This window comes from Pyxicephalus adspersus, chromosome 8 (genome assembly GCF_032062135.1).
Source record: "Pyxicephalus adspersus chromosome 8, UCB_Pads_2.0, whole genome shotgun sequence".
Taxonomy (NCBI): Eukaryota; Metazoa; Chordata; class Amphibia; order Anura; family Pyxicephalidae; genus Pyxicephalus; species Pyxicephalus adspersus.
Window position 1 is genome coordinate 25,588,750 of NC_092865.1, and position 25,028 is coordinate 25,613,777.

General features: G+C 38.8%; 1 protein-coding gene across 3 annotated transcripts in view; it reads right to left on the reverse strand.

The window, feature by feature from the left end:
- The window catches only part of SOAT1 (sterol O-acyltransferase 1), a 38,764-nt gene extending 15,294 nt beyond the window's left edge, over nucleotides 1-23,470 (reverse strand). Inside the window, exons 1-8 of one of the 3 annotated variants that reach the window (XM_072419828.1) lie at nucleotides 23,290-23,470; nucleotides 15,140-15,257; nucleotides 6,378-6,436; nucleotides 4,795-4,943; nucleotides 3,385-3,447; nucleotides 3,009-3,116; nucleotides 1,848-2,127; nucleotides 1,016-1,094 (exon numbers count right to left, since the gene is read on the reverse strand). In XM_072419828.1, the coding sequence (XP_072275929.1) occupies nucleotides 1,016-1,094; nucleotides 1,848-2,127; nucleotides 3,009-3,116; nucleotides 3,385-3,447; nucleotides 4,795-4,943; nucleotides 6,378-6,436; nucleotides 15,140-15,257 (856 nt within the window). In that variant the 5' untranslated portion in view covers nucleotides 23,290-23,470. Of the gene's footprint in view, nucleotides 1-1,015; nucleotides 1,095-1,847; nucleotides 2,128-3,008; nucleotides 3,117-3,384; nucleotides 3,448-4,794; nucleotides 4,944-6,377; nucleotides 6,437-15,139; nucleotides 15,261-15,410; nucleotides 15,430-23,289 lie in introns of those variants that run through there. The other 2 variants (XM_072419826.1, XM_072419827.1) reach the window with 2 other exon arrangements.
- Between the last annotated feature and the right edge of the window lie 1,558 nt (nucleotides 23,471-25,028).

Below are 25,028 nucleotides of genomic sequence, written 5' to 3' on the forward strand. Positions count from 1 at the left end.
GCGTGATTCAGCTGAGGTGGCAGCAGGCATAGTGATAGCTGCAACTGGTATAATGTTCCCATGTAAAACTACATTATCCAATTACCAACCACAGCCATAGCACGCTTATAACTTAGAATCTCTCAGCAAATTCTGAGTTCAGATTTGGAATCAGCACACTCAATATCATGTAAATCACATGTGTTATTCCCAGTTGCAAACTTGTTGTTGTGCAGCGTTATCAATGCAAACCATATCCTGAAACTGTCAGAAAATATAACCCTACCAGTTTCATTAAAAACTAACATTCTCGATATCTCTAACTGAAACCCCAACACTCCATCTAACCCTACATGTATTCCTTTTACTCACCTTTCCACATATCTCATTCTATATGTAACCATCAATACAACACTACTAGTATCCCAATTATTACCTTTCTTAGCATGGTACTGATTTATTAAAGCTCTCCCTGGCTGCAGACGATGCACTTTCATTAGTGAAGCTGGGTGATCCAGCAAACCTGGAATTGTTCTCGTGCAGGATTCAAAACATTTGCTAGCAAATAGCAACTGACAATCGCCTTCCAGGTTTGAGGGATCAACAAGCTTCACTGATGAAAGTGTATCCTCTCCAGCCTTAGGGAGCTTTATTAAATCAGGCCCTAAGCATCACTGTAACCCCTAACTCCCTTTTCAGACCTGCGGCTGATTGCAGGGGGGCCTAAGCCTTATAAAAACAAACTGATGAAGCAAGTCCAGTTGAATGTAGCTTACTACTACTAGATATTATAAAGCAAATTTATAAAACTAAATTTCACTATTTGTAAACCGATTTCTAATCATCATAAATTAGAAACTTTTATTCATGCCCTTACTAATAAAGCATTTTAAAGATGAAAGGAAGCCACTACAGTATCCGTTGACTAATGAAATATAAATGTATTTTCCCACACAGCAAGAGATCATTTTGATTGTTTAATCCAAATCTTCTTCTCTATCGTATCGGACAAAAACACAGGACTGACATTACTTACATGTCTTTTCCTTGGCAAACGAGAATATTCTAGGAACGTTTTCTCTTACAAATGAGTGTGCCTTCATTATCAGCCGAACCTGAGAAGACAAGAAGACGTGAAAAGTAGATAAATAACAGAATACTTCTTTGGTACGCAGTATAACAGCCACAGCAGCTAGCAGGATGACAGCCAGGCAAGCAACATTCTCAAGAGAAGGTGAAGAATAAGAGCCCCTCATTTTAGAAAGTTTCCCTTAAATAATAACATCTAGTATAAAATTAAAAAAAAACAAAAACTACACAGTACACTTTCATAAATTCTCAGACATTTCCAACATGCCACTGCATCTCCTGGCCCAGAGAAAAAATAGACCTGCATAAGCTGCAAGGCACTCTATTTTTAACCTTTACAGGGCTTTACCTTGCCCATATGTGGCAGCTTTGAGCCAATCACCAAGCACCAGTGCTACCACAAGAGAGAAAGGAGCAAGCCACATGCCCCTCAAAAGTACTGGGGTCATTTCTTGGCTCCAGGTGGCAGAATGGAGTGGTAGAAAATGGAAAGGTGAAAATGAGCTGCTGTTTGGTAGGTCACCGTTGATTTCACTGGAGAACAATGACTCCTATTATACATTGCTGAACATTCATTTTATAAGTGGTTATGAAATAACAGGCACATAATCAATAAATGAAAAAAACTGACAGAACTGTCACAATGATGTATTATGTGTATTTCTCTAAACATAAGGCTTTACTACATGGGTGGGAATCAGAGGAAAAGTTCTCTTCTTGAGCAAGGGGCCTAAAAAAATCAACACTTATTACAACTAGTTATAGTAAATCCAAATTACCTGTTCCAAGATGACAATGAACCGGGATGCTGGAGGTAGATTGTGCTGCAGAACTATGTATGCTGGACAGAATCCAAGTCCACTTTGAAACTTAATATATAGAAATCCATAAAAGAGAGAGCGCAGGTTCGGATGAGAAGAGGACTTGTATCCTTGGGCCCACATGGACAAAAGTACATATGGAATGATCAGTGTGCTCAGGAACATGCATATCCATGTAGAGAAAACAATTGGAAATTTGCCAAAGGCATATTCCAAGAGATCAAACTCCAGGACAAGTCTAAAAGACAACAGTACCATAAAATAGGATTATGATAGACTCTACACACAGCTTTATATAGCTTGTCCAAGTTATCTCTATGCTTTCTTTGGTAGAATTAGAACTTAGAAACAGTAAGCAGAGTTGATCCTCCTGTCAGCATGCTAGGACATGGTGAAGCCCAACTAGCTGCTAATCCTGCCCTCCATTCTCCTATTTTCATTGCTGCTGAGATTAAGATAAAGTTCTTGTGGTAACTATATAGAAATACATTTTTTTATATATTATACACATGCACTAAATGGTGATTTTTTATTGCAATGCCTATCATTAATTTTAGATATATAATTATATATTAGATATTATAATTTACACATTGTATGTTCCAGTTTAAAGAGTATATTAGTAAAATGTTTGTAAAGAATATACAAATGCTTGTTACGAAACCCCTTTTATCAGAATAGAAAATGGGGACATCCAAGGTCTGTCATGCCATTATTGAAACAGCGCTTAAAGGACACATGGCCAAGGCCATAGCGGAGTACAGGCATAGTGATGAAATGTGCTGAAAATTAGATCAGTCATAGCCAGGGAGATATGTGATAAGCCACAAAGAGTCTTTGAAAGTTTTTTGTAAATAAAACAGTTTTATTTTCATCACACAATATGGGATAATGCAAGGACGAATTCATGTTTTTGTGTGAAAATTTTCTGCTAAGGAAAACCAAGTACAAAAATAAAATAAATACATAAATTAGCACTGGGCTGTTAACAATAGTTTCAATACTGCCTTAATTATTGGATCCTCTGTACTGGGCTCCAAATATATGCAGAAATTAAAAAAAAGGCCTTCAAAAGGCTAAGGGTGAGCTTCCTCTACCTACTGTGTCATTTTCACTCACCTGCCCTTGTCAATGCAATCCACCACTAGTGTGCTGAGGATGAAGAGGATAAGGAGAGCAATAAACATATGGTAGATAGTCCGAAAGTGATTGACTTCAAAGAGCTCACTGCAAAAAAATAAATAAATGTAAATATTTTAATGCCACATATAATAATGTATGTGTCTGTTTATATTTTTTACAAGGCCTCCGCACACTCTTAAGGCTATGTACACACATCAGATGGTTCTCATACGTTAGTTGACAAAAACGGCGCCATATGTACAGCTCTGGTTTAGTCTTTTGTTCTTGGAAAGGATAGTGAAAGATCCTTTCCAATGACAATTATTGAGCATGTGGATGCATCCTAAATTTTATTAGCAAGGTAATCACTTACTCTAGTAGAGAACGTCTTGACATGAACAGCTTCCCATGTTCAGGTGGAGGTCTGACCACTGACCTACCAAAAAAAAATTTTTTTGTAATTTTATTTTTCACACAGCAGTGATGACAATCGTATTATTACTTTAACAGAAAAATAAAATGGAAAAAGAAGATAATTAATCACCATTAATACAAATAAGTGTATCCCTGTATTAGACAGATACCTATTGAATATGCTAATGTATTGCATTTAATTTTAGTAATCTTACCAGGAAATTAAGTAAAAATCAGTTGACCATCGCCAGTCGGATTCCAGTACCTACAATGCTGTGTCTGTGTGCCCAATAGAGTAACATCTATTGAGATAGTACATGAGCTTAGTATGGGCTCGTTGTACACCGTTTTACGAAAGTGTAATAACAAAACAGTCCATCTGGATTAACCAGTAGAAAGAGAGGTAATGCCCTGCAAGTGATGTGTTAACACTACTGTGCAGAAAGAAGAACTGGAGTGTATGGCCAGCAGGCCATAGGTCAGTGCACATATTTATAGTAAGTGGTACATCCAATTGTCTTTGCCACAAAAAGCCGCTTTCTTTCCTTCTTCATATTTTCATAGTAAGTGGTAGGCCAATCTACAGTACCATGAAAGAACAGCCTGGATTTAATTTTTTTTAGGTGTAAGATGTTCACTGGAACAGGAAGCTATATTAATATTAATAATTATTTTATTATTATTATTATTATACAGTATTTATATAGCGCCATCATATTACGCAGCGCTGTACAGAGGCCATAGTTGTGTCACTAACTGTCCCTCAAAGGAGCTCACAATCTAATGTCCCTACTATAGTCATATGTCATTAATGTAGTCTAGGTCAATTTAGGGGGAAGCCAATGAACCTAACTGCATGTTTTTTGGGATGTGGGAGGAAACCGGAGCACCCGGAGGAAACCCACGCAGACACAAGGAGAACCTGCAAACTCCATGCAGATAGTGTCCTGGCTGGGATTCGAACCTAGGACCTAGCGCTGGAAAGGCCAGAGTGCTAACCCCTGAGCCACCGTGCTCAGTATAGTAATTTGATAGAAGTCACCCTTCCTCCTGCTACTGACAAAGTCTACCCTTTTGAGACACAGTCCAAAATTGCCCGATAGAAGTTCTAACCCTATCTTCCCCTGGAGTTAGTAGTCATCTAAAAATAAAAATCTAAATTTTGCTGTAAATTGTCAACTTGACAGCACAGATTATCAAAACCCTGACTTAGGGATTCTTCTCCTGCTATAACCAGACTCCAGTACACTGCTGGGCTCTCAAGGGTCCAGTATAAATTGTTTGGAAAAAATAGCGGCATATACATATATAATATAGTGATGTAAATAGAAAAATATATACTTCATGCCAATTGATTACTCTTTATTACCTTCCTTTATGGCCATCCTTTTCTCCATTTCCAGGGTAGAAGTTGGTGGTTGTAGTGGAGGATTCTAAAGCTGTGGATTCTTCTATTAGGTTGTTCACAAACTCATTGAAGTGGATGTCCACTTCCTTCATTAACTCACTCTTTAACAGCTGGATGGGAAGTAGACAGATCAATGGTGATAGAGGAATTTAGTATCATATATATCAACAGTAAGAGAGAGGTTTGATATCATGCATTGCATATGCAGAACATTTAAAGAAGGGTCTGCCCAACACAGAGATTGCCCTTTTAAAAAGATCATGAAAGTTAAAAGCTAAACTTTAATCCTACATTTAATCTTGCACCATTGTATAGGCTCCTGCATACTCCTGTTTCACTGCACAACATACAATATACATTGGAAAGCTGATATAAGTTAAACAAATGCCATCACATTTCCTGGTTGATGAACATCCAGCATCATCTAGCCCTTTCCATCCCAGCCCAGCTGTCCCTGACCCACTTATTTATTCACTGGATTTCAGTTCATTTAGGCACAGAGACTTAGCACCACATGTTGGTATTACCACTGCTTTCTGCTTTCAGAAATCTCTGTACTAAGCCTTGTCAGCCCCTTCCATCAGTGTTGGTCTTCCTGCATCAAAAGATCTAGTGGTGACATCTCTGGGTCTGAAATATGTTATATATTAAGAAGGGAAAGTGTATATTTAAAAATTGTATTTGCATATGGATGATGGGAAAATGAACAGCAAGATGAGGCAAAATACGAGCAGAATAAACTATAGTTTTAAACCCCTAATCATTATTTTTTCTCAGACTGGATTGTCACCATCATCTGGGTTCTCTATACCTATTGAATCTTTGATGTGCTGTTCACAAATATCCCTGTTTAGTTGTTTTTTGTTTTGTTTTTGTGGGTGAGAAATACCAACAGGGGAACAAAATCAGCTAGGAACTATGGAAGTGGGATCCCACTGTTGGGAGTATACATGACAAAAGAAATTGGCAGGAGTAACACACCATTATACACCAACACCACATTATACTAAAATATTCCTTAAAGCGGACCTAAACTAAGAAAACAAAGAAAAAAAAAACACCAGGCGGTAGTACTATTTGACAAAAGAGACATAGATAGATAATGTAACATCTGCATGAGTTACATCTTCCAATCAGTAGGGGGATTGATGTCACCACAGAAGTCCGCCATGGAGCCGGCAAAGATGTCGGCTCCCATAATTATGTGCCATAATTAACAAACTTGCTGATCAAGGCAGAAACTCTCCACCTACCAACGAGTTTAGTTCTGCTTTAGGGTGGATTGTCTTTTTATATGTCTGTTCACTGCTGAACCTGCACCAAAAAGGAATATGGGTTCTGGATGATTAACAATACCTTTCCAAGAGATTTTATTTTGTTCCTTTTCATTCAGGAAGGCTATTGTTGACACTGTTATTAAATAGTGTTCAGTTCTATTGAGGTTCAGAACATTTCCAAATATTCCCAAGCAGTAGACAGCATATGACAAATATTTTCCTACTAATGTAGGACGATAAAACAGTAGTAGGAACCTGGAGGTTTACCTCTGCTTTCCTCTTTAGGTCCATTTTTCTGTTGATCACATGTTCCAAGTCCAAATAACCTGCCAGGAAGAAATCATAAGTCAGGTCACTGTGTACCAAACACAAGCAAACAATACAGGTGATAAACACTGGTAATAATTACAGACATAAATTAAGCCTCGTCAACACAGCCAGGTGAAATAAACTTTTATATATATTTCAGCTTCACAGCAACACAGAAGCTAAATATTTAAACTATGGTTATTTTTAATAAGGCTACAGAGAGAAATAAATAATGAAAATACCACAATAAAATGAATGCTGTACATTGGCAAAATAAAAGGTTGCTACTGTGTAGATGTTAATTGACACCACAAAACCCCTTCATGGCTGAAGGCCATGGCACATGTCACATGATTGACTCTTTGAGAAAGCCACAATTTGGATGAACACTGGAACAAGTTGTTTTTTTTTTTGTTTTTGTTTTTTAAAACATAGTCATCAATATTTCAATGCAAAAAATATACAGCATTGATTGAGGAGATAGGACAAGCTGCACTGTCCTTCTTGCAGCAACACTGCTACTCAGTTCAAAATACTTTCAGATTATTAATGGAGTTCATTAGTGACAACAACACAGCAGTAAACTAGAATGTTGCAACTAAAGATAATGGTTTTCAGACTTGTGAACTCTTATAACCTCCTCTTCCTATCTTAATGTCTTACTTACCTAAAGGGTTACGATTTAAATCCAGATTACAGAATACACTTGTAGTCATATAATCATGAGTCACAATACTGTCTACAGCAGCCTTTCTAACATGGGCGAACCCTTGAAATAACTCTCAGGTCTTAGAGAACATCTACTATAAATTACTACATCCACAGTTCACATTACATTTATGTTGGGGTCAATGGGAAGAATGTCTCCTAAATTGTTGCTCAGTAGGAAGAATGTTACCCTTCCGGACAGCCAAAAAGATCATTGGGGGTCACTTAAGGTCCGAGGATGCCCCAATGCAGAAACTGCTAGCCACAAACACTGCAGTTTTCTGGATTCACAAGCACAGCAATTTAGACAATTTAAGCTACTTTCCAGCATCTCTTCCTAATTGTTCCACCAACATGTTATAAAAAACTATGATATAATTAAGACCATTGACAACAGGTTACCTTGGTCTGTGTGGTCACTGCTATAAAACTGCCAGAAATCTGCTCTGTGCATGGGCAGCACTACAGATGAAATACGAACAGAAAATACTAAATTCACAGTTAAAAGATGTGTTTTTCCACCTATTTAGATTCTATTTAGATCCTATTTATAAAAACGGCTCCATAGGAAAGCAAAGCTATAGCTTTGACCTGAATTTTCTAAAGAAGCAATAAGGCCTCATCCCCCACCTCTAGCTTGTGATAGAACAACAAAAGAGAAGCAATAAACCAAGTCAGGGCATGTTGCTATTCTCTCTCTTGTAAGCAAATGTCACCTCAGCTTATAGTGTAAGACACTCAGAGAGCAGGGAATGCTGCCTTACTTTGCTATACAGAAAGCCTGAACCAAGGGTGGGCAAACTTTTTGTCTCAGGGGCCACAATGGGTTCGAAAATTTGGCAGGGGGCCGAGCCAGGATCAGATAGATGGAGCGCCAAGACGGGTGTCACTGAACGTTACTTCATGATGACATAACCCTGGCCAATCTCCCATCGCAGATCTGAGCCTGTGGTCGGAAAGTGGGTGGATTGTTCTGCCCACTTCCCTGAGCCTGGGAACATGGTCCGCGGCTCTGGCTGGTGCGGTCCCCCAGGGGGGTCCTTCTTCTGACCCCGCTCGAGGGGGCAACGGCCAGAGCCGCGAACCGCGAATCTACTTCAGCGGAGCCGCTTAAGTAGAGAGAGAGAATTCAACGGGCCTAGTAAAAAAAGCTATATATGACCCGGGGGCCCCAGTTTGCCCATGCCTGGGCCGAATTCAAGTCATATTAAGGTTTTCATACTAGCTGCGTTTAAATAATTTCAGGATTTTTAATATCTTTCCGGAGTTCAACTAAACAGACGCTGTTTAGTTTCATGTGATCTAGAAGAGTAAAAAATGTTGAAACCTTCCTCTGTAAAGGGAGCCAATACAAGTAGCCAGTCTTCTCTGCTGTCAATCAAACACTGGCTGCTTCCAGGCAGGATGGATGACCTCAATGCACAGCTGCTACTTTATTGTCCTATCATAGACTGAAGAGGATCTTAAAGCTTTTAAGCTACATACAGAGATCAAATGATTGCCAAATGGTTGATCAGACTGATAGTAGCAGATTGACGAACATAGGTAGTCCCTGAGTAAAGGACATCCAATATAGGGATGACTCATAGATAAGAATGGGGCAGTTTGCAGGATTTGCAGAAGTCTTTTGCTGTTCTGCAGCCTCGTTTAACTCTTTATTGACCAAGACAAACTCTGCAGTTGTATCTTTTTGCATACCAAAGCACAGCTTGCTCCAGAACTTAACAAAAATGTCTAGGCTCCATAAAGTTTTTTTTTTTGCTTTGTTTGTGATTAACTCACAGTGAGGATTTTATACAGTAACTGATCCCATGCTGCCTAATAATATGTTGAGACAAACATTTGTCCTAATTGAACGTATTAAACTAATGTAAATGTTCTGACTTACATAAAAATTCAACTGAAGGACAAACCTACAGTCTCTTTCTTGTACATAACCCGGGGACTACTTGTAATACGAAGGAAGCGCTGTACACACGTTAGATTCTCACGTAATATAAAGCACAACTGATCATCTCAGGTGAAAATCTTGCATGTGTATATATGTCTCTAGGTATCATTCATCAATCCAAGCCACAAATAGCTGCTGTGTTGTCATATGGTGGAGAGAACAGTGGGGTGCTACCCTTGTCCTCTCCCCTCCACTTTGCATAGAGCAGAATGCTGCTGTGTGTACAACACTCATTCATCCATAACTGGAAATGATCGCAAAAGATTGTTTCCAGAGACTGAAATTTGTCTTCTGTATTGGGCTTTACACTAAACTGCACTGCTTAACTTCAGACTTTACAAAGCTTCTTCTGTCTGGCAGGGGATGACTAGCTTCCAAAACTGGATGAACCGAAGTGCAAATCCTCTGGCAGGTTTAGACTGTTTACAAGTGTTTCAATGGAATGTACTCAGCAACTGGGCATTCAGAGACACTGCACAGGCAAAAACTGAGAGATAAATCCAGCTGTTATTCTTACAGCTAATATACTTGTTGTTCTGCTAAATATTTACCTGAAATAGGAAATGGGGAGCTGTGTGTTATATCCAGTACAATCTGTATCTAAAAATGTCACTATTACAGTCATTTCACAAAAGGTGAACAGGATTAACTCTGGCAGCAGAAAACCATGAGACGGAGACAGCCAGGAACAGCCCAAGCAGCTTTGTCCTGCACTTATTGTTATTCAGCAATGTAGAAAACAAATACAATGTAGGATAGCTTTGTACAGCAAGTCCATAGGATAAAACAAACAAAATATCAGCTCATCTGAGCATCTAACAATGTATAGGTTGGCCTTTGATTAACAGAATGCTCCCTATTGGGAGACAAAAATTGGGCCACAAACCCTGGAGCCCCTTCCCATGTGTAGAAACTTGTGTGCCATCTATAAACCGAACCCCTCCAGATATATTATATATCTCACTATCTTTATTTGTATTATACACACACCCTCGGGTAAGCTTCATGTGTCTGGAATATTCAAACAGTAAGGGATAATACATTAAAAGGTCCTGTATGTATGTATAAAAAATATACACACAGCTTGCAAAAACACCTTCATGTGTGCATTAAGCTGTAAATCATAAATTATTTTTGATAACATATGCCTCTTACATTTTATTTTCATTCACATCAATAGTTCATGGTGAAGGAGAGTCACGCTACCATAAAGATCTGCAATCTGCAAAGAATTACACAACCGCCAAATATACAGATCTTCACAGACTAATGTTTTCATAGTTTTCACTGCTTTAGAAATATATATTTAGATTAAAAATGTTCTGTTACACATGGACAAATGTCTCAAGTCCCGGCCTCCCCGCTACACTGTTGGTTAGTAATCCTGACCCAGAAATTAGATGGACCAAGCTGGAAGTTTGTTTTGTTTTAGCTTTCCCTAGCTGAAGGACCAATACAAACATTTCCCTACAAATTTTCCCCATCACTTGCAACATAATGTCCCCTGAACACATTGTACTAATGCAAGGTAACATTGTGAAACATCTGATATATTAAACAAAAAACACAAGTATGTAAACATTCTGCGTTCTACTGAGGGTCACAAGTCTGTGTATATATTCTCTACAACAAATTCACATAGACACCTAGCAGCCTTCCAATGTAAACAAACAGTGGGTGTGAATGAATTATTTCACAATACATGCAGCTACAGAGGTCAGTGATGAAAGTTTTAAAGCTCTTTTGCAGTATTGGGTAAATGTTTTAATCTTTTTTAAATATCTTTTTCCCTGCATATACTCAAATGCACAGTTAAGGCCTGAAGATGACTTAGAACCCCTAAACATTAGATATATTACTTATCTGAAAACTTTTAGTGCATAAAAACACAATACAATGTTTTGCGAAATCAAGAAGAGGCTTTCCTTAGCAGACCAATCAGGTCTAACCTCAGAATTGCAGATACCCATGAAACGGTAGGAAACTATATTACTCAAAAATTGTCAACACTTTAAAACCCCCTTGTAGCTGATTATTATTTGGAGTAAGGAAAGTGCTCCAAACTTAGAACTATTGCCCACACTGTGGAGTGCATGGACATACCTAATAACTATTCCACAACTGTTTTTATTTTATTATAGATTTTTGACCTATGCTTTAACTTTAGCTCCAGTTAAACCCATTGACTGTCAATGACATATCCTGCAATCTCATGGCAATCAAGGAGTTTATGAATGTGTAAATATATATATATATATATATATATAAACAAATATACATACACACACAAACAAAATACAGCCTAATACAAAGTTGCTAAGGATAATAAAGTGTCAGGAGGAAAAACAGTTCCCATTACACAAAGAAAGTATAAAAACTTTACTGTCTTCTACATGAAAAAAAAATCAAAGACATTCTTCAGTCATCTTGATAAATAGGCTCTACGGTGTATTCATTGGTTAAAATGTAAATGAGTATTTTCATAAACAGGGAGCATACACCTATGTAATTGGGCAGTTGTGGCCAAAGTACTAAGACATTGTTCTGGTCTTTGACCGTTCACTCGGAAAAGAGAAAACACTGAGACTCTCAGTTCTTTCCTTAGTGTCATGTGGCTATTGTGCTGTGTGAGCAGCCATGGACCATGAACTCAGAGATTACTGAAGTGTGACACATCCTGTAATACTTAAGACGGAAAGAAGGATCTATTTGTTAGACTGGAGGACTAAAATAAGGGTCCATTTGTGAGACCATCGTTGATGGTTATCAGGTCTCTCGCCAACAGACAAAAGGGTGGGATGCATAATCCCATAGTTGATGGGAGCCCAGAATTCCTATTAATGTGTCAGGTGCCCCTTCATAGCACTAACAGGAGCCCCTCTGTTAAGATTTGCTTAAAGGGAAGCACATACAGAAGTCAGCTCTGCGATACCACTGAAACCCAATTTATTGATCATTTCTTTCATAGCTTTAAAGACAAAGCAAAGTAGGGAACGGAACCTAGCTATCTTTCAATTTTCAAAAGTACTCATAGTTTTGCCAAACCCAAATTTTAGATACAAAAAATGAGGAAAGAAAGGAGAGTCAGGGTTTTTCTGGCAATTAAACATATATTGTGTGTATTATATTTTACATCATATAAGACACAATGACTTTGGTAGTATGCAAGTGAACAGAAATAGTGGGTCAGTCCCAAAAGTATTAAACTGGGAATCCTGATTCATCACTCCATCTCAAAAAAAAAAAATACAAACACAAATGAAAAACATTCAATTACATATCTCATTGAAGACTAGCAGAAGACAAACAATTAACTAGAATAACACCAGACAAATACAAAACAACAAAATAAATCTTTAAATAAAGTAAAGAAAAAAAACTGGTAGTGCCAGCTAGAATTTGACCTTTTTCCCCCTTCCAAAGTCTTTTAGCGTTCTTACATTCATTAAGTTTACTGTAGGTCAGTTTAGACTTAGTCAGTGTGAGGTCATCATGATGAAACACAATGAAAACTTCCTGGACGTATACAGTATGACAGGAAAAACTGGAGTCACAATCACGAGATTGGTCATCACTATTAAAAGGTTTATTTAAGCCCACTGAAAGGTTTTTGCACACATTCTGAAGATGTTAAAGCAGCAGGGAGGAGTCCGAAATTATTTTTGGCAATTCAAAACACTGTACTGAATTCAGAAAAGCAAACACACTAACTCAAATTAGATGAAAGCTTAGATGAGGGTATAGTAGACTAAAACAATAATAACAAAGCAACAATACCTTAAAGCAGACCTGAAGTAAAAAATATTGTGGTATTTTTTATTATTTTTAAAAAAAAAAAAAATCGCTGCGGCGATCAAGACTAATAGGGACCGCATAGCCTCCCAGGATACATATGTTAATCATCCCAGTAAGCTCTTGGCTGCTCCTTCTGCGCATGCTCGATCCAGGGCATGCGCAGAAGTTGCATTTTCTTTCACTGTGAGGAAATAGATGCCGATGCATGTGCAACAAAATCGGCACTCTTTTTTTCCCCTTTTACAGCAGGCTATGTCACCTGATCTTGCGTCCCGACAGTGCGAGATCTAGTGACGTACCCAGAAGAAGGCTGAAGATGGCGGCGCACAGCGCTTCCTGGAACTCTTGTCCTGGTGCGGGACCTGATCGAGAAAAGCTCCAGTGCACTCAAAGGATCTGCAGAATTAAAGGTAAGTGTGATTTTATTATTTTTCAGTTTAGTTCTGCTTTAAAGCAGACCTAAAGTTGAAAAAAAAAAAACACCATGAGGAAGTACTATTTTACAAAAGAGATATGAAATATCAGACATGTCAAATATCTAACTCCCTGGCTTCGTATGGCTTTTTCTTTTAACTTTAAAGTACACGGAGCACACTAGACAGCCAGCGCAGGGGATAGGTCATCTAATCAGTGAAGAGGATCGCCATTTCCACAGAAATCCACTGTGGAGCCAGCAGTGAAGGTGGTGGAGCCCTAGGATGCAGAGATGACAAGTCCTGAACCTGTCATTGCTGCAGCGCAATGACACAGGGGTAAGTATGTGCCATAATCCTCAAGTATGCTGTGCATAATTGAGGATTATGGCAGAGGCTAACCAACCTCCAAGGAGTTTAGATCTGCTTTAAGAATTAATTGAAATGTAAATTATCACTAAACAGATCACGGAGTGTAAAATCTTTTCCCTTTTTGGGAGGATGGGAAATTTTCCATTTGCTATGCCGAGCCTGTAAAATCTTTCGGTAAGCATATGAGCACTCAAGCAGCAGCTAAACATCACTATTTTACGCCAGCTGGTTTGTGTTCATTTTAGGAATATGTAAGAAAGAACGACAAAGTCATCCTAGGAAAGGAAATGCACCTTGCTGGTAGGATCATCAGGTATAAACTTATTTCCATGAAAAAAAAAAAAAGCACTTGTATGGGGTCAAAGCAACACAACAACGTGAAAAATCATACCTGCACTATAGAGCATTCTACATTACCTGGTACCCAATCTCACACATGGGAAGGTAAGACTGATGCAAAATCTGCTATATGCATCATACCATACTAAATTATTTAAAATGCAAGCATTTCTGCAGCCCATATGTATGAAGCTAGCCTACAATGAAATAGCCCAATGTGATTGAGCAATACAAGTAAAAGGAATCTATAAAATGGTATAGGTTGTGTTTGATCAGCCTCTATCTGGCCAGCAGTAGCCTGGTAATGTCAGCTCTGAACCTGAGAATACTTTCAGGTTCATAGCTAACAGGAAAGATCAGCAAATGGAAGTTTGCTGTATCCCCGCCACTGATAATTGCAATGTATACAATTTACAGTGCTCTTTCCTTCCATGTGATTTTAGCATATTCATCATGTATGGTTATGAATATAGGGACTGAACTGCCATTTCCCCCCACAAGTCCTCAGTCTGCCATACCTCCATCTACTTCCTTACGTAGAATACACATAATGATACCCCTATGCATTCCGCAATATAGCACTTGCTGCCTGCTTCGGGCCAGGGGATAAGCTTAACAGCCAAGCAGCTAGTATTTTCAGAGGATTCTCCTGCTAAATTGTACATTTCTACTGGATGCACAGAGTGGATCCTCCTACCAGCTCATCCATCCTATATAAAAGTACAAGTTAATAGGAAGGAGGTAAAACACACATTCAGCCCATCCAACCAATCAATAATTTGCAATGGTGACTAAGCAGTAACATCACAGGACATGAAACATCACAAAGGTAGGTATACAGTTAGGTCCATAAATATTTGGACAGTGACAACTTTTTTCGAATTTTGGTTCTGTACATTACCACAATTAATTTCAAATGAGACAACTCAGATGCAGTTGAACTGCAGACTTTCAGCTTTAATTCAGTGGGTTGAACAAAAAGATTTCATAAAAATGTGAGGAACTAAAGCCTTTTTTATACACAATCACTTAATTTCAGGGGCTCAAAAGTAATTGGACAATTGACTCAAAGGCTATTTATTGGGCTGGTGTGGCCAATAAATTTGTTATGTCATTATCATTTAAGCAGATAAAAGGCTTACCGTTAGCCATACTCCTGAATGATCGGTCTGCTTCTGATCTTCTTATAACTTCCTCTTTCTCCGGAGGTTTGGAGACTAAGCGACGGCTCCGTAAAACTCGACAGTCGTCTTCAGACATCTTCTATAAAATATATCAAAAAAATGATTAGAAAAATATGCATGTTTTAATTAACAACTCCTTAAAATATAGCTATTCACAAATATAAAGTAGAAAATATCCATGAATTCGTATAAGGTGCAGAGTAGTATGGGAATACTTCAGCACACGTACAAGGCAAACAGATGTAAAGGTAGAAGCTTTTCTGGTCATGTGCTCAATACAGGATGTTATTATGTGTTAATCAAAGCACACAGGTAGACGCCTCCCTGGCTGGGGACACGGTCTGCAAACAAACTTCTGCACATTGGACAGCAGCCACAGTATTAATGTTATACCTCGTAATAGAAACAGAAATCTTTACACACTGGAAACATACCATACGCAGATTAATACAAACTCTGGACAGCATCCAATGGGGACAAATAATAAAACTGATAGCCAGAAGGAATGATATTTAATATTGGTGCAAAGAGTAATGTCACCCTGTAATCATTACAAAGCACAGTTTAACTGATTTATCATCAAGACACTGAGCTCCATGTAGATTTAAAAGTGGAACTAAACATGTGATACTTGTTCTATTGCAGGACACCGCCATCTTCCTTCTTCTTTACTTCCCAATGGCCATCTCCGACTATCTTAATTGGCCGTGCAAGGATGACTTAACCACTGCACGCGCAGGAGTTCATTAATTTTCCAGCATATACAAGGGAAGCTGAGATTTCCAGGTTTCATTGGCAACCAATGCAAAATCTGACAGCTGTCTGAACAGGCCTGTTATTGCAGAAGGGCCATCGTCTGCCTTTAGAGGATTCAGGCAGGTGGTTTTTGCAGCAAAAGTTCCCCTTTATGTATATATTAACCCTCTGAGCGGTAACCCAGAGTGTGGCTTGGGGTAAAAAAAAAACAAAAAAAAAACAGCTGATAGCGGTAACCCCAAGCCACATTCGCACACATAGCTAAAAAAATAAAGACTTACCTGGTCCCATTGGCGTCCTCCAGTAGCCTTCCATCCTCTGGCCACGTCCTTTTGGTCCCCCCCCCCCCCCAGTGAGTGTGCTGATGTTTCCGGGAGTTCCTGGTGACGTTGGTGCGTGTGAGAGAGCATGACGGGTAATTAAAATGATTTTGTTTTGGATTCAATAGAAAATAACTGTGTTAAATCCAATACAAAGTAATCATTATTTTATATATATATATATATTATATAAGCTACTGTACAGTTATATTACAGGTTTCAGTATTTTTTATTTATTTTTGCACCCTTGTTTTAATGGATTTTTGTGTTTTTATTAAAAGTTTAATATTAAATGTATTGCATTTATTAAATATTGGACATATTTAGGTGAGTTATGCCTAAGAATTACAGGCCTACAATGTAAATTAATTTTCACCGCTTTTAGATATATAAATCCCCACAGAAACGAACCGCCCAGGAGGTTACCTTTCCTTGTATCTAGTGACTGGAACAAATGAACGCTGTGCACACAGAGCCATACAGTTCTATGGAAAGGGGAGATGAGTATCTCCCTCAACAGGAAATGACAGCACTTGTCTCTGCTTGAGGGACTACTGTACAAACGGTAGATTTTTGTTTCGCAATTTAGTTTAATTTTATTAATTACATGGAGATGCAGGGGGACATTAGAAGAACGTGAAGTCCTATACACCAGCTGATTTAGGAACGTCAATGATACTTAGATGTAATCTCACCCTATTAGGAAAGGATTCCATAGTAAAATGTTTGGTTAGCAAAGAAACTTAAAGAAGTAGTTTTTAAGGTTTTATTTAATGCTTAGGCCAAAACAGTTTGATTTAGGTGGCGGAAATAAGATTCTTTAGTATTGTTTAATGCTAAAAGTGTTGATTGACATGAATTTCATCTTGCCAATCATGACATTTAACTTCTATGTAATACTTCTGATTGTTACACACCTTTAAATAAATATACATGGAAAAAATAAAACTAGGCTTTTCCTTTAATTCTTACAACGTGATCATACTTCTCATTTAAATTTACAGTATTAAAGTAACAAATAGGAATTACCTAACAGGAATTTCTAAGAGCTTCATAGAAAATAACTCCATTAATGCTATCAGGAAAGCAAGCAGGTAGTGCTTAGACGTTTCACGTGACCACAGGCAATGGGTGCAGTTCATAGGTACAGTACGCTGATATAGAGATATAGGCAAAAATGTGAATGTTCTGTTTCATCATGACTCTGTTCCTATTGTCAGCATGCGATAACATACATGGAGATAATGCGGTTAAGACCTTGTATCCTGTCCCATTAATTGCCAGAGGCGCTATCTCAGCAACACTTTAACTTAGCTTGTCTTGGATGACAATCTATCAGATAGAAGGTAGGGGAGATAGCCAGCAATGATGTGGGTACTACTGTCAGCTCCGATGTCAGATTGACCTATATGAGGAACCCCTTATCAGTCCGATAACTGCACAGTAAAATAGGTTCACCCTGGGGACATGCTATCATTTCATCCTTCCCAAGGTTGACGTTCAACCATAAACTTCTAGCGGATAAAAAGTGGTGTGACTGGACTGTGATTCATATGATTAAACCAGAAACAGAAAGACCAGAATAAGGATTGTCATACAATCTCCCCACATCACAAGGTATACCGTAAACTAAACGGGCGCTATTTATGCAAGCGGAACGGTCAATACAGAAACTCAAAGCAAAGAAAAGTTGTTTTTGTAGACTATGCCATTCTGCTCCCATTTCATTGTAAATTTTCAGATTACAGTCCCCATAGCACAGAAATGGGTCTACAATGGCCATGAGGCTACAGCTGGATAAGAGAGATGTTTTCAGTCAAAGCTGACAATGTCGTTTCCATGACCCTGGGCCAAAAATATGGAGTTGGTCACTCAATCGACACTGCTAGTGCTAAAAGAAAGCCACAGCTCTTTTTAGAGCCATCAGAACAGGAATGGAAGACAAAAACACAACAGCTGCCAAGAAAAATCTGGCAATTGTGTTTATTTTCTCCAGTATAGCTGTTCCAGAGCCCTAGATTATAATATTAGCTCTGAGATACTGCATCTTTAACAAAGGCTCAGCAGTGGCACAGTATTTATACCCTAACTCGATAACTTTAAAATCCATCTATACAAAGAGATTACTTTCTGTGCAGAGGTGGAGGCGATATCTAAGCGACACATAATTTGTCTTGGATGACAATTAATCAGACAGAAGCTGTCAGTTCATTGTCTGATTGACCGATATGAGGGACGCCCAATCAGATGACATTATTTTTATTATTACCTTCTTCTTTTGGATCACAGAAGAAGTATTAAACCAATGAAGGAATTACTATATTTGTAATTGTCACCAACTACTAGGTCAGCATAAAAGCCAGGAAAGTAAAATTTGTATAAAAAAAAGGCAGAGACTTTCTATCATAACTGCTATAGCAAATCATTTCCCACAAGTGACAGAAAGACTCGGGAGCTGCTGCCAGTTCTAACTTCTTTTTGACAGTTTAGCTAAACTGGGGGGAATCTAAAATTATTTATAATTTCACTTCATTTTTTGAGAAAGTGTTGCATCATAAAAGGGGAACTAAAATTATAATTGTCAGAAGAGAACAGATAGCAAAAGGTGTCAGTATGTGACTGCAGTTCCTTAAAGGATCACATATTTTACATAACAAATGTTCCTGCATTCAGAAAATTCTGTATTATTACTTTGTTACCTTGTCATAGAATTGTAAAATATTCTAAAACTCCACCTCCCAATTTGATAATCAGGTCACTTAAAATCTGGACATAAAACAAAGTAGACAATGCTTATCTATGTATTTAAAACCCAGCTAAACATTGTTGGGTAGAATGGGGACAGGTAAGTTTCCTATTTTACCTGGATTACTACCCTACACTCATTGACCATATCTGACATTCAGATTCTATTTACAATAATATATATTGTTATGGAGTATAATGTCAATTAAGAGCAAGCATTGCTAATCAATCTAAAGTCAGTATATCCATCTGATATTAATTGAGAATGTTATAGCGTTTTGTAGTTATGTTTTTATTGTGTTTGTTTTGTATATCTAAGGTCTAATCCAGGGGTGGGCAAACTTTTTCTCTCAGGGGCCACAATGGGTTCAAAAATTTGGCAGAGGGGCCAGGCCAGGATCAGATGGATGGAGCTCCGAGACGGGGGTCACTGAACGTGACGTCATGTTGGCATAAACCACCCACTCCTCCATCGCAGATTTGAGCCTGCGCTGGGAGAGTGAGCTGGTTGTTCCCCCCACTTCCCGGAGCCCGGGATTTGTAAAGGGGACATGCTCTGCGGCTCTGGACGTTGCGGCCCATTCATACACCTGACTCCTTTGACCCCATCTGGGGGGGGGTTGCACTGTCCAGAGGCCGCGGACTGGGAAACTACTTCAGCAGTTCAACAGGCCGTTTAAAAAAGCCTAACGGGACGTATATGGCCCGGGTATCATAGTTTGCCCATGCCTGGTCTAATCTATTAAAATATTTCTGGCACCCTTACTTTCTGTCTAGATGACCACAAAGGAAGATAATAGAAACTTCCCCAGTGAGGTTAGAAGTTTTAACTATGCTTTGCTCTCTCTAAAGCTTTATTACACAATATTTTAGCTATGGTTGGGCTACAGTCAGGGCAATCTAGGAGACATCAGGCAGCTGAATAAATCAGAGATTAGCTCTCTGGGTTTACAGCACTGATGTCTTTGGTTCAATTTGTTTAGGAGTGCACCATCTTTGGAATAATGTGTACAGGTTATCAAAAAGTTTGTGAGGTTTCCTCTCATTTATAAATAGAGCAAAGAGATTGAGGAAAGTCCATGCAAACCAAGAGAGTGTAGATCACAATAGCAGAGACATTACACTGTACAGAGGCAGAGAGAGATGTGAACAGATTTCCTCTTCTACCAGGGTATTTGAGAATATAAATATTCAATGTGTAATTACATTCAGGATGCATTTTTAAACTAATAAGGAATGTGTATTTCCTCCTCTTAAGCAGGTTGACATACATATCAACCTATTGTATTCCACACTCTCTTCCATATGGCTGTCTTCACTTTGTAACTCTACACCTACCCCCTCGAACTTGAGCATTTCACAATCATCAACCATTCCTTTCCATCCAGCGTGTGCCTGGGATACTGGTGGTCTTCCTGCTGATACTAACAGTGAGCAACATGTTTCACAAAAGAAAAGTAAAAATATCAGATACCACTCGAGGGATTCAATAATTTCTTAAAACATACCTAAAATCTACTAAATGTTTACTTTAAATAAAAGGGTAGATAATAAATATATATAATTTTTTTACTTCCACTTTAGTTCCACTTGATGAAATGAATACATCAAAGAACTCTCTTGATCTATGATCTATGATCTCCCTAGAGCAGTGTTTCTCAACCAAGGTTCCTCCAGAGGTCGTAAGTGGTTCCCTCAGTAATGAGGGGGCATGGTGGCTTAGTGGTTAGCACTCTGGCCTTTGCATCTATGTGCATGGAGTTTGCAGGTTCTCCCTGTGTTTGTGTGGGTTTCCTCCGGGTATTCCGGTTTCCTCCCACATTCCAAAAACATGAAGTTAGGTTAATTGGCTGCCCCCCAAAATTGACCTTAGGCTGTACTTAAGACATATGACTATGGTAGGGACATTAGATTGTGAGCCTCTATGATAGACAGCTAGTGACATGACTATGGACTTTGTAAAGTGCTGCGTAATATGTCGGTAATAATAATATTAATAAAAATAATAAGAAATTTTCTCTCAAATTAGTTTAAAGCGGAACTAAACTGAAAACCAAAAATTTACACTTACCTTTAATTCAGCAGATCCCTCGATGGTGCTGGTCCTTCCAGCAATCCGGTCCAGGGTCGCCTCGGATTCCTCTTCGTCCCGGTGCTGAGGTAGCGTTGAGCGCTGCTATCTTCATTGTACTCTTCCGTTTACTTCTTTGGTCTTCTTGGCAAGTTACCTGGTCTCGCACTGTGCAGGTGCAAGATCGGGTGACATAGCCCGCTGTAAAGGAGAAAAAAAAAAGAGAGCTGATCTCACTGCGCTTGCTTGAGATCGGCATCTCTTTCCCCAAATAGAAAAATGCCCCTTTTGCGCATGTCCGAGATTAGGGCATGCGCAGAAAGAGCACCCTGAGCCTCCAGAGATGTAGGCATCAACCCTGAAAGAGGGAAATCTCATCTTAGTTGTCCCAAGAACAAGTGCCCCCACTGGAAGATTTCCCTGTGATGCTGTGCCAGTAACAACATAAACTTTAGATTTTGCTCTTTCAGTCCCATTGACAATGTTCCTCAGGAAAAACGAATGTTGATGATATCTGGCCAACAGCAACAAGGACCCATCACAAATTCTAATCCTTGACCACCTCTGACTGAAACTAAAACAAAGTTATGCTCTTAGGTAACCTTTTACACTATGAAGTCCTTAAACTTCCACGTACTTGCACAGTTGTATTAGTCAGCTGTTATAGACTGATCACTTTATCTCCACAGAGATACCTGGAAAACATGGACTCTAGAAGTATAAGGACAGAAGTCAGCACTATTAACACATGCTGAACACCATCTGCTGGGAGTGATCACACTTATCTGCCACTTGGACACAGAGGAAATGAGACACTTCCATTTTAAACAAATCTAATGAAAGTATCCAAAGAAGGAAATGTCTTCCATCGTTCTGAAGGCTTCCCAGGATGATGCAACAAAAGGAGGGGTATAAGACCTAAGACCTTAAAGAAACTAACTTCCTGTCAAAGTTTGTGCCATTTCTATACTTTTGGACTTACTTAACACTTTTTCATATAAATATATACTAAAGTTTAAATGTTTCTATAAAAAAGTAAACCTGTACCTAGACCATGCACAGAAAAGTATTGACACATCCCAAGCAAGTAGTAAAAACACTTGAAAATATGCAGCCAATCACCTATGTATCAGTCAGCACTGTGAAGAAAAGTGTTTTCTAAATTCTGTTTTACTATGAGAAGAGAATCTTAGCCTAATATAAACAAACAATAGATGTTTCTAAGCTGTTAGAAACCCACTGAAACTGGACTTAGAATTTTACATTGTGATCCTTCAATTCACATTAAAAGTACCTAGATAGGTCAGGGAAGTTCTCTTATCAGTTATTAAGACTATAAAATATAATGTCAATAGACTGGGTGAAGGTACTTTAAAATTAAATCTAAACCCGAGAATAAAAATGTAAGGTATTGCAATTTACCAGTCATTAGATTGTGTGCCTGGATTTTTTTTTCTTTTATCAGGTTAAGAATATTTTCTGAAAATACCAGATCTTATTTTTTACTTCCTGTGAGCTAAACTGAAATTCTTAAGTGTTTTCAGCCTTCTCGGTGAACTACAAATCCCTCCAACCCCATGAAGAGGAGATGAAGGGAGGATGTATTTGTGGTAGAAATTGTAGGGGCATTCCAAGGTGACAACACAGCAAACTACAAATGGTTTCCACCCCATGAAGTGGAGATGAAGAGGGCTCACATTACAGAGTACACAGCTCTTCTACATATCTGGAACAAAGACCACTGATAAATATGTAAGCTGATAAGACAAGAAGCTATACACCAGATGGACATTGTGCCTCTTTCCAAATATCCCCCCATCTACCAGAACCTTCAATTGTTCCTAGTCTGATAAAGACAATTTGATTTTTTCATGGTAAAGAGGGAACACCAATCCAGACCCAACTCCAACCAACAAAGCCACCCAACAATCTGCAACACAGAGTCCTCCACACTATCACACAAGAATAAGAATTCATAAGTAAAAGGAAAACTTTTTCATTGTAAGTTTGGAAAGAGTTGAAAAAAAAAAAGGTCTCAGACCTTGGATGTCTGGAAAGGTGCACAATGGCTGCTGGAGCCCCATCACTCAGAGATCTCATTCATTCCTAGAATGGGCAGATCACACTGCACCATACACACACACATAACCATACACTCACCATACATACACCATACACTCACAATACACAAACATAACCATACACAGAGTGTGTACCTGGCCGGGTCAGGCAGTGATAAAGTGATGACGTATGCTGGGGGATCTCTCGGCTCCCCTGCCGATCTAAGGAGCTGCCACTCGCTCTCGTCACTTGTGATCCATCTCTTCCTGCTCGGCTCTATTAAAGCAATGCCTGTGACTCAGTGCGCCGCTCTGCACAGCCCTCCTCCGCTCTATGGTAAGCGACTAATGTGACAACAATGTGATGGAGCTCAGTTCATCAGTGCGCATGTGCGATCCGGTGACCGGGGTACGCAAGGACACGCACGCATGCGCAATGATACCTTAGTAGCATTACATTGATGGGATGCTGTGAGGTGAATGTGTTTGATGTGGGAATGGAAAGTGTGAATCTGACGAGTCAGCTTTTTATTCTATGACGAGAAATACACATGGAAACTGAATTTTAGCAACTTTAAAAGCTCTAAATGAAGAATAGATTCCAACTTTTTCTCAGCTATCTTTTCTTTTGGCCAGGGCAGCAAGGTGGCTCAGTAGTTAGCACTCTGGCCTTTGCAGGGCTAGCTATGTTCACAGGTTCGGATGTCGGCCAGGACACTATCTGCATAGAGTTTGCAGGTTGCAGGTTCTTCCTGTGTTTGTGTGGGTTTCCTCTGGGAACTCTGGTTTTCTCCCACATTCCAAAAACATGAGTTAGGTTGATTGGCTTCCCCCTATAATATAGGCTGTGATAATGACATATGACTATGGTAGGCACATTACACTGTAAGGCCCTTTGAGGGACAGTTAGTGACATGACTATGGACTTTGTACAGCGCTGCGTAATATGATGGCGCTATATAAATACTGTGTAATATATACACCCCTAAAAAAATTAATTGAAGTGTTAATTTGCACTAAACTTTTTATATAAATATTACATTTATTATTGGGAAAAGGGAATATAGGGTAAACATAAAAAAAAGAAACCTTTTAGTTTAACTAATCGTCTATTGCCTAATCATTATTTCTGGAGCACAAAATAGGGACGGGACAGGGGTTAGGAAACATGGTAATGTCCAGGCCACAAAGATGTTACCCTATGGAACTGCCACCTCTTTCCCAACACCACCCAATTTCCTTCCTTAAAATATTGAAATATATTTTATAAACTATACAACAGTTAGAATTTAGTTTGAATCTGCTAGCTTTTCTCGTTTTTCTCTCAGGGTAAAGTAGTATTGTTAATAGTATTATGCTAACCTCCTGGACCAGCTGAAGGAGGCAATTAGGCTGAAACGCCGTGGAAAGTTGACCAAAGGGATCCTTTTTTTGCAGGACAATGCATCTGCGCACACGTTTAAAGTTGAGGCTGCCAAACTGAACACCCTGGGTTTCCAATTGGTCCACCATTCCCCCTACTCACCTGACCTGGCCCCTTTGGACTATTATCTATTCCTGAATTTGAAGAAACACCTTTATTTGAACGGTCTAGAAAAGCTGCAACTACGCTGTACAAAGTGTATCAGTCTCAGAGGGGAATATGTTGAATAAATGTGTTATTTCATAACTCTGGCTCTCTTCTTTCTGGGCAAAACCAGAAACTTCTCAGCACCCCCTCGTATATGATGTAATAAAGTTTATGCATTTTAGGTGGGTATTGACAATCTTAAAAGGAAAGCTAAAGGGGTCAGGCTTTGTACATACCTTGAATTTCTGTTGCTAGAAACAATCTTTTGTGATTGTTTCCCGTGGCAGATGATTGAATGAGTACCTTACTCTGACTTAGGCTTTGT